Source organism: Rhincodon typus, chromosome 5 (genome assembly GCF_021869965.1).
Source record: "Rhincodon typus isolate 14 chromosome 5, sRhiTyp1.1, whole genome shotgun sequence".
Classification (NCBI taxonomy): Eukaryota; Metazoa; Chordata; class Chondrichthyes; order Orectolobiformes; family Rhincodontidae; genus Rhincodon; species Rhincodon typus.
Window position 1 is genome coordinate 103,759,018 of NC_063336.1, and position 16,575 is coordinate 103,775,592.

A 16,575-nucleotide genomic window follows, 5' to 3' on the forward strand; every position below is an offset into this window, starting at 1 on the left:
TCAGCATGTACTGGTTGGACCGCAGGGTCTGTTTCCATGTTGTATGACTCTGACTCGACAACCTCGGAATGATATTAATGGGAAGTAATAACATAGGGAAAAATAATAGCGTACAAGTAAAAAATGAACTGTCCATATTTCTTTTATTTGTATAAATAAAAGGATGTTACTTCATTGCATTGCTAATTTGAAAGGCCAAGAATTACAACGGTGTTTACAAAGTGTACTGACCTACACACTATTCGTTAAATATATTTGGCTTGAACATATATCATCATCAAGACTTGTTCATTTACATTGTTATTGTTAGTGAAGAGGTAAATACACTGAGCATTATACAGTGTAAAAATCAAAGTTATTAACTACCAGTCTGACATTTAAGAAATACCTCTATACAAAGAAATGCTTCATGATTGCTACAGGTTTATATATTTCACTTGATTATTTTCATTTTCTGAAACCTTTGTTATAAATCCTGCAGTAAACCATAGGCTGCTCCAAGGAGGTATGGTAATGATTGACAATAATTGAAAGTGATGTATAACAACAGACTTCTATAGAACTGTAAACCTGCACAGTACTAACAGACCAATATTTCTCAATTTACTGAAAATATTGAAATGCAGACATCTTCAAACTTAAGAATTTGTAACTCTTTACGTTAGTTCACAAATCTAAGGCAACAATAGTAGATGAAGGCAGTTAAACAAGGTAAATAACCAATGAATCCACATTGAGTTACCAGATTTATTGTTGAGAATAGCTGTCAGGATTTCTCTGAGGAAAGTGCTGAATCAAAAGCAGTAGATAGAACTTTGCAGATTGTTTGAGCTTGTTCCTGCAAAACAGAAGGATTAGATTACTCAATTACAATGCATTTTTGCTGGTCTGATAATTTTATTTGTTATTGAGACGAGATTTCTTTTATATCTGTTATGAAATCTGGAAATGATTGGAATTATCACATACTTAGATTTTCACTGGTTGGCCCATTATTCTCAGCTGAACTAGAGTCTATTACAAAATAATGTTACAATGTTAATTGTGATTTTACCAAAACTGAAGTACATTTCAAATTGGAAATGGAATTAAATATCAGCACTAAACATTAGCTTCAGTCATTCTGCTATGACTTTGGTACCCAAACGATGATCATAAATAACAATAAACAGGAGCAGTAGTTGTTCTTGTGGTCCAGTTATCCTAAATTGGCGATAGATTGGATTGCAAATCGACCATGATCTCAACTCTTAATTTCCTGCCTGATCTCCATATCCCATTGATTTCTTCCAGTTAAAATCTTTTTACCCCAGTATTGAATATCGTCAAATGTTGATCCAGAGTCCTCTGGGACATAGAATACAAACGTTTCACAGCCCTCTGAATCGAGGAACTTTTCCTCACTTCTGTCCAAAATAGCCAAGCAGGACAGCATTTCTCCTGTGGAGCTGAATCCTGCATTAAATCACATTTCCTTCTTCAAAACTCCAGAAAACATCAGGACTCTCTTCCCAGGAATCAAACTAGTGAAAATCTGTGGCATCTGCAAAGCAAGTATACTCTTTTTCTTAGGAATAGAAACCAAAACTATTGACTGTACCCTCGATGTGCTCTCAAAGTCCAACACAGTAGCAGCAGGATTTTGTTATTCTTGAACTGTAACTCCCCTTGCAATAGTGTCCAACATCACATTTGACTTTTAATTGTCTACTGTGTCTGTGTTATAAGGACACTCAAATTCCTCTGCCACAGCACAGTCATATCAACATCAGAAAATCTTCAATAATTAGTGCACTTGCACTCTTCAACCTCTTTTGAAGTCTTAACTAGAGTTGATTACAACATTGTCCAGCTCAGAGGCAGTGCATTCACTGGGTTTGACTCTTGCTTAGCCAATCATGGTTAAAAAATGGCCAATGATGACTTCACTTTCTACTCCCAAACCAGTATCTCTGGCGTCCTCGGTCTTTAGCTTCATGCTTGACAGAGCTAGGGTGGATTAATTCACAAAGTTTCTCAAAATACCTTTATCAACCCAACCTTAACTTCATTATCTTAATTAGGAAATAGAAAAGGAGGAGAGTGAATTCATAACATAGGACAAAGAAAACCAAGATAAACAAAATCAACAGGATCAGTTGTCATATACAGAGGCTAAGGTAACATGCAGCATAAGGATATGGATCAAAGGAGAATCATGTAAATCTCCAAACAAACAGAGAATACTGTAGCATCAGACTCTGTTTTTCTTTCTTCACAGATGCTGCCAGACCTGCTGAGTTTTGCCAACATTCTCTTGTTTGATAAAGCGATGGAGCGTTGATTGAAAATGTTAAGAGGAAGTGAGACAGTAAAATAGATCCCAAAGGAATAAGTGAGTAGAACAAAGTGTGACCTGGCCCCTGTGAACCCTCTATAATTAGTGTGTTCCAAACAGTATATAAGTTACAATTAAAGGCAGAATGTCACTTCAACGCACAGTAAAATTATGGTTAGGAAGTGCCCTATTTTGACTTTCTATGGTAAAATGTTGAAAAGAGGCTCATTACTTTTGATTTGTGAGCAGTGTGAGTTGGAAGAACATATGGAAGTTAGCATCCTACTTGATGCTCTGGGTAAGAGGGTCTGGACCATCGGGGTTGCTTCTTATGAGGAGGCAGCAATAAGTGCCTCAATTGGTTCATCAGAAAATATAGAGATACTAACTATGCTTTCATTGTCCAAGGCATGGTGAAGCCCAAACTAGGAAGACAGTGACACTACTACTTGGGTTGATACTGACTTAGAGGAGGTAGCAGGTGGGTGTAAAACTAATAATAAATGGGGAGAAATGACACGTGGCCTATTTGGAAGAGAGAAAGAGGGCATAAAAAACACCAAAGACATCAGATTCCAGGTTGAAACAGCAATAACAATGTGCATGTGAACGAGCATAATGGGAATTCAGATTCCATAATGGCTAGAGACTGATAACTTACCGTAAGTAGAGATCAAGAAGGATGGTGATATGAAATGGTTAGAAGTTAAAGTCTAAGGTGTAATGTCAGGATAAAGTTAACTTCCATACTGTATAGAATCTTTTAGGGACTGTCCATGATTGCTATTCAGGTTGGGAGACAGTTGTGGACAGTAAGTAAATGCAAAAGCATTTAGTATTAAACTGACCCTTACAGGAACCTCTCTCATAGATTTTTGACACATCAAGGTCATTTCTGGTTGATTTCCCTAATTTCAAATCACACATTTTAGTCACCTGTCCAATGAATATGGTATATCAATAATTTTTACCTGTTAGCGGCAAATGAACCATGTGGTTCTGTATTGATCAAATAGTTGAAGTTCCAAACTACTCTTTAAAATGAGGTTATACAATCAAATATAAAATTAAAGAAAGATTCATTTCTCACCAAGCTATTGCACTGATACACGCAGATACTATATTCATTCTGATTTGCATCAGTCGTTTTTAGAGCAAGGAGACTTTTTCCCATTCCTAAACCATCATCATAACAGATCATTCGCACTATCAAATAAAGTGGATGTCTGTGCAAAATGTCCTGCCAAAAGAAAAAAAAAAGAGTTAGTGGAATTTCTTTCTTTGTGTATTTGGATGACAGCAAGTGGAATTTTATATCAAGTGACTGGAATAATTAGTATTTTTAATTAACTCTGTAATATGACACAGTGGAAGGTTTGGGAAGAATGTAGAAATAAAGTTAGTAATTTGGCCCATCAAACCTACTCTGCTGAATTTTAAAACTCTAACAACAATATTTTTAAAATTCTTTTTGCCATGCATGTCAATTGCCATATATCTCACAATATCGTTTCTTTCCAATCATCAGAGTTTAGAATGAGAGAATCTTGATCTCTTTCTAAGAATCTAAATTTACTTATATTTAACTTTTAACATTTAATGGAAGGTTGCTGTTTAAATTCAGGGGCCGGGAACCTCAGAAGTGGTATACAAACTATTCACTATGGAACAGTTGTAGTTAGTTAATTAAAGAAGCTAATTTGAATTTTTTTTTTCTGTAATGGGATCAAGTAACTCTTTAGTTTTGGAAAACATTGACTGGAGTACAAGGAGTTTAGTGAGTTGAGCAAATTTTGATCTCTTTCTGAAAATATAAACTTGTATGTATTTAACATTTAACTAAAGTGCTAGGAATTAGGTGAGGAAGAGAAGGATGTGCTCTTTTTAGCATTTTCTAAAAAAAAACATTTTTACCCTGTAGCAATTGGTTGTTCTTGCCATTAAAAATCCAATTTATAGACATTGGTGAAGGAGTTGACTGGTGGGTACTTCTAATTTCTATTATAATCTAGTTTGTCCAAAGGTATGCATAAGATGTGGCATGGTGGCTAAATCACACGGAATTCCCATCTTATGGCATATAAGGAGTCATGAACACAACCTAGATGAGCAAGTGTCAGTGGCTGCACAAAAATGAGTTCAAGGTTTCTGAGCTCCAATAGCAGCTGGAATGACTCTGTTGCATATAAGGCAGATAGGAAGCACGTTTAGGAACGTGGTGGCACTGCAAGTTAGGGGCATGTAGGTAAGTAAGGAATGGGTCCCCTGACATGATTTTACTCACTAATTGGGGTTCCACCCTGGATATTGATATGGGGGCGGGGGTGGGTGTAATAGTTCTTCAAAGGAGTGCAACAAGAGTTATCATATTGTGGGTGCTCAACTGTACAGGATGCAGGGAAGAAGAGTGAAAGAGGAGTAATGATAGAGGGTTAATTAATTATTGGATTAGAGACATATTTCTGCAGCCATAGACATGACTTCAGGATGATATGTTATCTTCCTGATCGGAGGGTCAAGAATGTCACAGAGCAGCTGTAGGACATTCTTCTGAGGCAGGATGATCAGAGATTGTGATACCAGTGACATAAGGAAGAAGCAGTTGTGGCAGTGCAGTCAGAATTTAGGAAGCTAAAGTAACATCAGGACATCAAAAACAGTAATCTCTGGATGTGCTGCTTCCAATTCAGTATAGAAATTGGATAAGACAGGTGAATGTGTGGCTAGAAATTTAGTGTGGTGGGCGGGGGGGGATTAGATTTCAAATTCTTATGAGCCATTTTTCTAGTGGTGTTTGGAAGATTTTAACTCAGCAGAGGTCCGAGAAGCAAGAAAATGTGTTAGAGCAATACTCGGGTGCAGAAAATAGGGGAAGACACAGGTAGCCTTAGAATAGAAAACAGTAATTTAATAGGTGGAATTAGAATCAGTGAGAAACTGAAACATTCTAAAGCAGGGTTACTATATATGTGCTGTTAGACTACAAAACCATAAGATATAGGAGCAGAATTAGTCTAGTTGACCTATTGAGGCCGATCTAGCATTTAATCATGACTGATATGTTTCTCAAGCCCATTCTTCTGCCTTCTCCCCATAACTCTTGATCCCCTTACCAATCAAGAACCTATCTATCTAATGTCTTAAAAACACTCAATGATTTGGCTTCCATAGCCCTCTGTGGTAATAAGTTCCACAAATGAACCACCTTCAGGTTGAAGAAATTCCTCCAGGGTCGTCCCTTCATTCTGAGGCTGTGCCCTCAGGTCTTAGTCTCTCCTACTAATGGAAACATCTCCATGTCTGCTTTATCCAGGCTTCTCGGTATTCTACAAGTTTCAATCAGATCCCTGCTCCTCCTTACAAACTCCATCGAATATGCACCCAGAAACTCAGCTGCTCCTCATAACAAGCCCTTCATCCCCAGGATCATTCTTATAAATCTCTTCTGAACCTCCTCCAAGGCCAGTACATCCCTCCTTGGATACGGGGCCCAAAATTGCTCTCAGTATTACAAATGCAGTCTGACCAGAGACTTATACAGCCTCAGCGGTACATTTCTGCTCTTGTATCTAGCCTTCTTAAAATGAATGCTAACATTGTATTGCCTTTGTAACTGCCAAGTGAACCTGCATGTTAATCTTGAGTTCTTTGGTGCTTGATTTCTGAAGCCTTTCCCCATTTAGAAAATGGTCTACATCTCTATTCTTCCAACCAAAGTGCATAACCTCTCACATTCTCACATTGTATTCCATCTGTCACTTTCCTAGCCTGTCCAAGTCCTTCTGCAGCCTCCCCACATCCTCAACAATATCTGTCCCTCCACCTATCTTTTTGTCACCTTCAAACTTAGCAAAGATGCCCTCAATTCCTTCGTCCAGAACGTTAACATATAATGTGAATAGTTATGGTCCCAACACAGACCGCCCTGGAACTTCACCAGTCAGCATCCAAAAATAGAACCCTCTATCTCTACTGTCTGCCTTCTGCCAGGCAGCTAATCCTAGGTCTATGTCAGTACCTGGGCTCTTATCTAATTTAGTAGCTTCCTGTGCAGCATTTTGTCAAAGGCCTTCTGGAAATCCAAACAGATCATGTCCACTAGCTCTCCTTTGTCTAGCTTGTTCATTAACTCCTCAAAGAATTCCAACAGAGTTGTCAGGCATGACCTCCACTTGACGAAGCTGTGCTGACTTGGCCCTATTTTACCATGCACTTCCAAGTACTCCGTAATCTCATCCTTAATAATGGATTCTAATATTTTTCCAATGACTGAGGTCAAGCTAACAGGCCTATTGTTTCCTTTCTTTTGTCTCCCTGTCTCCTTAAACAGTAATGTTACATTAGCCATTTTACAGTCCTCCGGGACCCTACCTGACTCCTGGAAGATCACCACCAAAGCCTAGACAATCTCCTCGGCTATCTCCTTCACAACTTCAGGGTGCAGTTCATTTGGTCTGGGTGATTTATCGACCTTTCACTACCCCAGCACCTTCTTGGTGATGGTCACTATGTTCACCTCTGCCCCCTGACTCTCAAGGTTTCGGTATGCTGCTGGTGTCTTCCACTGTGAAAACTGATGCAAGGTATCTATTCTGTTCCTCTGCTATTTCTTTATTTTCCTGTTCTGAAGAAGGATCAATGGACACGAAACATTTACTCTGCTTTTTATCCATAGATGATACGAGACCTGCTGTTTTCTCCATCTGTTTTTGTTTCAAATTTCCAGCATCCACATTTTGATATTTGTTTACTATACTTGTGTATGCATGCATGGAGTACAGTAAATATGAAGAGAGTAACAGGCACAGGCCGTGTGGAATTATTATGATATGCTATAACAGAGACCTGCCTCAAGGAAGGGCATGACCAGATGTTAAATATTTCTGGGTCAAGAAAGGAAAGGTTAGGAATGGGGAAAAAAAAGGAGTGGCAGTATCAGTTATGAAGAGCACTGCAATGCTAGAGAAATGCTGCAGAGGGCTCAAGGATAGAATCAATCTGGCTAGAGCTAAGGGTGTAATTACATTGTTCAGTGTAGCCTATGCATCACCAGTTCATGGAAAGGGTGTGGGAGGGAAAAAAAATCTGTTAGGAAATCAGAATTGCAAACATTTATAAAGTTGTTATAATAGAAGATTTTAATTAACCAAATGCAAACAGGGATAATAGTAGTGTAAAGAGCAAAGGGGACAAGCATTCTTAAACTGTGTTGAGGAGAATTCTCCACAACATATATCAAGTCTAATTAAAAAGGAAGCTTGTTAATGCAGTGGATTAAGTATCAATGGGAAAACATTTGGAGAACGGTGATCATTGTGTCATAAGGTTGAGGATGACAGTGGAAAAGATCAATGAACAATTCAGAGAAAGAATATTTAAGTAGAAGTGGACTTGATGGAGCCAAAAATTGTTGCTGAACAATGGGCCACTTGCAAGGAAGAGATGTCTCAGGAATTACCAAGAAAGTCCCTCAAAAGAGAAAAGTACAGCAAACAAACCTGGAGTTCCCTGGATGACTAAGGAGAAGGAAATCTGCGAGAAAAAGTTTGGTCATTAAGTGTAAACCAAAAAATATAATTGGAAGCAAGCTGAATTCAGCAGAGAAGTTTAAAAAAAAAGCAACTAAGAGAAGCAAAGAAGAATTACGTAAAGAGACTGACAGCTAACATAAAAGTGAATCCCAAAGTCTTCTATAAGCACATAAGTAGGAAAAGAGTTGTTAAGAGGAGTAAGCCCGATTTGAGATTTTTTAAAAATTACATACGGAAGCCTGGGGCAACAGTTGAGGTTTTTTTGCCTCTCTCTTTACCAAGGAAGCAGGCATTACCAAGCCATGGTGATAAAGGAGGAAAATCAGTCACGAGAAGAGTTCAAAATTGATGAAGGTAGTGTGGTATTAGATAAACTATGTCTGTTTAGTTGATAGACACTGAATCTGAATGAGATGCATCAAAAGATACTGAAGGAAGTGTGAGTGGAAATTGCACAAACCAGTATTTTTCAGTCTTGTTTAGATTTGGGTGGTGCCAGAAGACTGGAAATTGCAAACATTACAACTTTTATTCCCAAAAGATAGTAAAGATAAGTGTAGTAATCACAGACCAATCAATTTAAGTTTGGTGCTGGGTAAACTTCTAGAAACAATACATGGACAATGTGGGTTAATTAAGAGGAGTCAGCATGGATTTCATAAGTGAAGATTGTATTTAACTAACTTGAAGTTTTCAAACATGTAACACAGAGGGTTAATGAGTTAATATTGTTGATGTAGACATGGACTTCCAAAGAGTGTTTGATGCAGTGCCGCACAATAGACATTTGAACAAAGTTAGAGCTTCATAGAATACCTACAGTGCAGAAAGAGGTAACTCGGTCCATCAACTCTGCAGCAACCCTCCAAACAGCGTCCCACCCAGACCCATACCCACCACCCTGCCAGCCCATCCCCGTAACCCCATGTGGGGTTTTTGGCATGGCCAGTCCACCTAACCTGCACATCCTTGGATTCAGGGAATAAAAGGTACAATAGAAATGAGAATACAAAATTTGGACAGTAATAGGAAACCCAGTAATGGTTAGTGAGTACTTTTCAGGCTGATGGAAAGCTATAGTTTTGTATAGGGAGTCTTGCTTTTCCTGATACGTACAGCAAACTTTTTATTAACTGGCACCTATGGGACCAGGAGTGTACTGGTTGATCAAATATTCCAGATAATCAAGAGGTAAGCATAACTGCAGTAAACCTTAACCAAACAAAGTGTGGAGCCATTGACATCCCTCAAAAAATCTATGTAAAAACATCAACACACCTTCTAAACTCAATGTTAAATCACACAGAAAGTAATAGAAACATAATGTAGGGGTATACACACCACTATTATACTTTATTCACAGCATGAATACTCAGACATCGCAGTAGATCGCAGTATTTGAGGTATATAATTTTTGCCAGTTTATCAAGAGTGCCAGTTGAGAAGATGCCAGTTAAAACAAAGTTTGCTGTATTAATGATCTACATCTTGGTGTACAGGGACCAATTTCAAAGTTTGCTAACAATACAAAACTTGCCAACGTTTTAAACTGTGAGGAGAATGTGTAGAACTTCAAAAGGACAAAAGGTGCAGTGAACAGGTAGGTGGTAGATGAAGTTCAATGCGGAAAATTGGGACATGATGGCTCTAAAGGGTGTGCAATAGCAGACAGACCTTGTTTTAAGACGATAAAAATGAAACAGTAGTAGGCTGTTTGGTCCCTCAAGCCTGCTCTGTCAGGCAATAGGATTGTAGTGAATCGGCATTCCTCACATCCACTGTCCTGTGTTTTCCCCTTAACTCTTGATTCCCTGACTGATCAAGAATCCTGTCTGCCTCAGACTTAAATTTACACAAGGACTCTGCCCACACAGCTTTGTGGCAAGGAGTTCCAAAGACACTCCATCTTCAGACAGAAGAAATTCCTCCTCAACTCAAGTCTTAAAATGGCACCCTTTTATTCTGAGACTTTTCCCCCTGATCATGGAGGAGAAGCATCCTCTCAGCATTTATACCCTGTCAAACCCTTTAAGAATCCTATGTATTTCAATGAGATCACTCCTCATTCTTCTAAACAACAGTGAGTATAGTCCCAACCTGTTTACCTTTGCTCATAAGACAATTGCTGCATACCAGGGATCATCTAGTAACCTTCTCTGAACTACCTCCAATGATTTTTTTTAAATAAAAAGGGACCAAAAACTGCTCTCGGTACTCCAAATATTGTCTGACCAGCACCTTCTGGACTCGTATTACACTTCCCAACTCTTGTACTCTAACCACCCCCACCCCCCCCCCCTCCCCCCCCCCGGCCCTTTGAAATAAGAGCCAACATTTCAATGACCTGCCTTATTACCTGATATATGTGAGTGCTAAGCTTGATGTTTTGTGCACATGTACACCCCCCAATCCTTTTGTGTTGCAGCTTTCTGCTATTTTTCTCCATTTGAATAGTTCTTCAGTTGTCCATTCCAAAATGAACAACTTCACATTTCCCACATTATATTGCATTTGCCATTTTTGCCCACTTAACCTATCAGTATTTGTCTGTTAACTGTTTGTATCCTTCTTGCAATGTGCCTTTTCATCTGTTTTTGTGTCATCTGCAAACTTGGCTATAGTATAGTCACTTACTCCTCCAAATCATCAATATATATTGTAAACAGTTGCAGTTGCAGCACTGACCTTTGTTCACAGGTCACCAAACCGGGACAAAAAAAGCCTTATCCCCAATCTCTATTTCCATTAGCCATTAAAGATGGTGGGACAAGTGGAGTGCAGTCAATAAAGAGTTACAAAATTGTAATCTTTATGAAAAGAAACAGCACAGGAGCAAGAAAATTATCCTGAACACAAATAAGACACTAGTCAGACCTCTGTATTAGATATGGTTCTGGACACCTCGCTTCAGGAAGGATCTAAATGCATTAAAGAGAGTGCAGAAGAGATTTACTTGAATGATTCTAGTAATAAGTTTCAGCTATGAAGACAGATGGGAGAAATCCTTAAAGAGGAGAAGAGAAGATGAGATTTGAAAAAAATTTCAAAATCACAGGGGTACGGACAGAGTAGATAAGAAACTTCCCACTTGTAAACGAATCAGGAATGACACGGTACAGATTTAAAGTGATTTGCAAAATATGTAAACGCAATGTGAGAAAATACTTTTTTGCACAGGGTGTAGATGAAGTCTGGAATGCGCTGCATGTAAGTATGGTGAGGAAAGGTTCAATTAAGGCATTCAAAAATCCATTAGATAATTATTCTCACACAAAGATTGTTTCGAGTTATGGGGAAAAGGCAAGAGAATTGCATTTGGTCATAATGCTGTTTTGGAGAGCTAGCGTAGACACGGTGGGCTAAATGGCCTCCTGCACATTAATAGTAGTGATCTAGCTCTATTTTAAGCAGTTCAATTGATTTTCCATATTTTCATAACTCGTTAGCTAAACAAATTCCTTCTGGTTTAACTGTTGCTCAAAGACTGTAGGTGGGAAGTCAGTCGCTCTGATGGGGTTTTATGGAGTGTTACCAGACACTTGCAGCTTATGCACTATGTTAAAGCTTGGGCATCCCGGCAAGCATCAGAAACAACTGAAACTGATCCTATCATGACATCACAGCCCTGTTGGCTGACGTAATGCCTATTTTACAAATTTGATCCATGCAAGTCTCTTCAATGTTTGCATACCACTCCACCAAAGATCAAGCAGGGTAAGTATATTTGAAGAGCCTATACAATTGCAAAGTGTCTGAAAGTGCTATGAAGTAATGTTCCATTCTCATAGGAATGACAGGCTTAATCACATGAAGATTGCAACAGGAAAAAGGGCTGCGATTTTAGTGCCTCTGGATTTTGCAGCATGATAGGGAGCTGGAGCAGAAGCTTAAGAGGGAAAGCTGTGCAACGCACTCCAACTTGCTGGATTTCTCAATATACCGCAATAGTAACAGGAGATTGACAGATGTAGGAAGCAATGACTGACCTATGTGTGCATACCCATCAGTGTTTACCTTTACATCAAAGCCTTCATCTTAATACCCTGTACAAGAACTCATCTGTGACCTTCCAATCAGCTAGCGCACACAAACTATCCATCACCCCTAGGCTGGCTTTAGCACATGTGTGCCTAGTAACTCAGCATGTAAGGCCTCTCAATTCTATACCAGTCTTAGGTAAGTGCAATGTCTGTATCTCGAAGTGACTGCAAGTATCAGATCACATGATGAGGCCTCTTCTCAGCACTGTACTGTTGTTGTCTCTTCTGGGGCTGCTGGATTGGGTAAGTTCTTGCAATTTTTTAAAGCAGAAAAATCACAGAAGTTGCTGTAAGAATTGGTGAGTATGGAAGATGGGCTGGAAAATGAAGTTCACCCTCCCTGGCGATACCATGTGCAGTTTGTGCATCATGTCAATAGCAAAGTGAGGTTGGAGTTGAGAAGTGCATACAATAAGAGCAAATTGTCAACATAAATGTTTAGTGATGCCATAGGTAGCCCGAGAATGTTGAGAGCCATTCCTCCTACAGGATTCAGTAAATGTAGCCATCCTTATCCTAAGTAATCATGCTCCATTCATTTCTCTGTTGTATGCCACTTTTTGTCCTAAAAGAAAAGGGCAGAATCTGAGTGATTTGCCAACTATCATTATGGTTGGAGACCATGAGAAGTGGATGTGAGATTTGTAGCTTTAAATGCAAGGATGAGGTGGAGTATCTAGATAATATCCATTAGTCCTGAGCATAAGGGGCTGGTTTGAGTGTCTGATGGGACTCTTGCATTAAGCAATAGGAGGAGCTGGTGAAGCAATGGTGAGCTGATATCATGGAAGATTCATTCACTGACCTTGACAATCCACGTCAAGTGATTGGAAAGTCATTAGACGACTTACGGCACTGCTGTAAGTACAATATATTTACAACTGAGGCTGAAGGAATACACCGTCGCTCTAGTCCCACTACTCCATAACACAATACAAAAATACACTTTCAAGTTAGCAAAATGACCAATTAAATAACTCATCTAAACCTAACATTTTAAACAAAACAAAATCTTATCAACTAGGTTTCCTAATGGTTTTTATGGTCCTGGTCCAATTATGCGTTTTTATCAAATTAATACCTTATTGAATAGAGATGGCGATAGTTGGTTAACATATTTAGTAACATAGAAGTCCAAATTATTGTCCCTGCCACTATCCTCAAAAACAAAACACACACACAAGAGCATCCCACCCAGACCACCCCTCGGCATATATGGTTGTCTCTGAAGTCTTGTAGAACAGTTTGCTCACCAAATACAATCTTGAGATGTTCTTTCAGTCACTAACACCAAAGAACAAGTAGGTTTCACCCTGAACTGATGAGTTTTTCGGAAATGGTTGTGATCAGCTAAAGCAGCTTGTTCACAGCAAGCTTCCTAGAATTCAGCTAATTCTTAGCAGGCTTTCCTCCAAGTAACCTGGTTTAAAAAAAAATTTCACCAAGCCAATCATTCAAAACAGCCTCACCAGGGTCTACTGTAAGGCAAGCAGTTATTACTGGTCATGTGATTTCTAGGAAGCCTTGCTAAAAATAATCTCCAGTGACCATTCAATGACAACTTTTGAAGAAACTACTCAGGTTTGCCCACAAAAAATGAAAAAGTCCTTTTGTCCAAGATCTTTAAACTTAAATCCTCCAAGCATTATTAACTAAAAAGTGTCTTTGTAACAGTATACAATAGAAAGTTTGTAAAGCAGTATTTAGGCTTCTTGAGAATCACTTCTGAAGATGTAACACTATAAGATTTACTGAGCCAAGACCTGTTTTCTCACCAGAAATCATCAGGGCATTTCATTTGTTATCATCTACTCCATTAGAATATTGTAATGTTATCCCAACCAGAGTATAAAATTGACATTTAACTGACTGTTGGAATTCAGAAAAGAACACCTGAACACTGCAAGTTTAGCTTTATAGATGACGCACTATTGTATGCAAATAAATGATCCATCTGTGCAGCTAGACAGAAAAGAAATTCTATTAACAAAGCATTGAAAATATTATTCCTGTTCATGCAAGCAGTTCAGAATGCTATGATATGTAATTTTGAACTATGCATCAACAAAACCAGAAGGCCTCCTACATTATAGCAGCTTTGGTTTGAAGGAGCCACATCATTTGCGTTAAATGTAGGTTTCGGTAACTGGGCACTAATATAACTGACCTCGGAACATGAAACCTTTTACGTTTTTCCTAAACAAAATAAGGATGGAATGTGCATTGCAGTGTCAGTATGTACTAGTCTCTTATTGGCTGTTGATATTAATTAGCAGTGGTTCAAAGGTTAAAACATTAATTACCCAAATTGGCACAGTTCTTAAACCTTTTAAACAAAATTGCAGTCAGCAAGTAACAAATGATGTATGGGGCAAGTGGAAAAATTCATAAACATTGTAAAGGGATGTCAAGATCACACATCCTGATAAGTGATCATTGTTTAAAATGAGCATCCCTTTCTTTCCTACAACTTTCTAAGTTTGTCATAACAAAATTAGAAGAAAATATTAATACTCACAAATTGATCAGAGGATGTGACCTTGATACCGTATTTGGATACATATAAAATACTCTCTTCTTCTGATGGTGTAAAGGGTAATTTTCCATATTGCTGTAAGAGAAAACGCACAATAGGGAGACATTTGACATTTTACCAAACTGTAAAACATAACGGATTGATGAAAATAGGAAATTGTTAAAATCAACTTAAGAGCTTCTGTTTGGGAAAAATTTCAGTTGTAAGGTAATTAAAGTGCTAAGCTTTAGAAATTCCCTGATCACCTTAGAATATAGAAGCATGGTTTCACATGTACCTGAGGGGGTCAGAATCAGGAGGATGAAAGTCTTGAAAAGTGAAGGTGGCCTTCATTTACTTGTGGAATTTCAGACACCCAGTTTTCAAGATAATTAAATCTATTGGGCATTTTACTAATCTCTGCTGTTGTACAGATTAGTAATTCAGTCTGGAGTTTTGTTTGGAATTCCGGGAAATTAATGTGGGACTCTTCAACAGTTGTTTAGGTTTAGAGTTAAAAGCACCTAAGTTGACAGGGCGAAGGACCTGATTTAAGCAGCCAGAGAAAAAAAGTCTGCTAAGAGTTGAAAAGCAGCATAGACCAGAGCAAAAGGACAGTCACAAATCAAGGTTATTTTATGCTTTTCAACCCATGTTCTGTTTAAAAAAAAAAAAAAGTGCAGAATTATGAGGCACTTAAGAAATGCAGCAGGACCTTTTAGTTAAAAGCTAATAGAAGCAGTCACTGTTTTGATATTATCCAACCATGTTGCCTTTGTAGTGTTTTCCAGGTGTGGTGTCACATAACCTTTTACCTAACACTGCTTTTGTTCGCATCATGTACCCAAAATAAGAGCTTTCCTGCTATCAATTCTTCAATGTTCTTTTTAACACTAGACTGTATGCAATTTCTGTCCAAGTCCTTTCGATTCAAATGCTCTTATTTGATCCTCATCATTAATGGTCCAACTTTCACAGCCATACCTTGCCACCAGCCACACAGGGCTTTCAGAAGAGGAAACCTCTTTGCATGTGATGTGTTGTGACAGCTTCACACTCCAATGAGTTTTGGCAGACTTGGCAAATTGCAGTAGGATCCAAGCTAAATGACAGGATCAAACTATTCACGCTGAGCTTTGTTAATCAGAAACTTGCAGGTCTTTTCCGTTATCTCCATCACCTTCAACTTGTTAAGATTAATCAGGAAACTATACTTAATTATGTTCACAAAAGTGAAGGTTTGTTCACAGCAGAAATTGATAAGCATTATTGTAACTTCCATCATCTTACCTGTGCCAAATCGATATAATTAATCAAATCTTGTGGTCCTTGAAGACAATCAAATAAACTGGCTTTCAAGTTTTCAATAGCCCCCAAATACTTCACTCTGAATTCAGTGCATGTGTCAAAGTTACTGTTACTCTGTCCTGTAACAAAAGCATAAAAACACAACTTGTCTTCTTCCAGTGTTTAGCCAGTACTCAAAAAAAATTCTTTGGATTAGTTTAACTCCTGCACAAAACTGGCACCAAGTTCTTCTACTTTTACTGGTAAATGTTTTATTTAAATTATGATTTATTGGAAACAGAAAGCAAGTAATCAATTGTCAACTTGCCCCAAACACCACCAACAACCAACAATGCACACACCCCCAAATTTTCTTCCCCTTCCCTTCTCAACTCTTCCCAGCTCAGGCTGGAGTATATGTTTCTACAGGCTGCTACCTTGCCAGGTAGTCACTTTTGTTTGTGAATTTAATAGTTTATTTCTGGGAGAAGGCTTCAAAGACCATCATGGGAACCAAAACTGATATCTTCCATTCTTAGCCTGGGCATACTGAAGTAGTACTCTTGTCGCTATTCCAGCTCTGATCAACTGAGTTCAGGGCAGACCAGGATCTGCCCCGTCTATTTGATTTCTGAAGCATATTTACCCACTGAGCTAACAAGGAGTCCAGAGCATTTTTACATCCATGCTTACAGCTGTTTTTCAAAAGGTACAAAATTACTTTGTGCACTGTATATGGTGCTTTAATAAATAAAATTCATTTTTTTTAAAAAATAATCTGCTTTGTGGAATTATAATTTGAAAAGCTTGCAGATGACACAACTGGGAAATGCTGCAAACATTGAAGATAACAGACTTGAGGAGAACATATACAGACAGATGAAA

At 38.4% G+C, this 16,575-nt stretch overlaps 1 protein-coding gene across 2 annotated transcripts in view; it reads right to left on the reverse strand.

Annotated features, from left to right (window-relative positions):
* Positions 1-126: 126 nt before the first annotated feature.
* Positions 127-16,575, reverse strand: part of itgb1bp1 (integrin beta 1 binding protein 1) — a 27,687-nt gene continuing 11,238 nt past the window's right edge. For both annotated transcript variants that reach the window (XM_020519523.2, XM_020519525.2), the window contains exons 4-7: positions 15,694-15,830; positions 14,407-14,499; positions 3,408-3,557; positions 127-838 (exon numbers count right to left, since the gene is read on the reverse strand). In XM_020519523.2, coding sequence (XP_020375112.1) covers positions 767-838; positions 3,408-3,557; positions 14,407-14,499; positions 15,694-15,830 — 452 coding nt within the window. In that variant the 3' untranslated portion in view covers positions 127-766. The remainder of the gene's footprint in view (positions 839-3,407; positions 3,558-14,406; positions 14,500-15,693; positions 15,831-16,575) is intronic.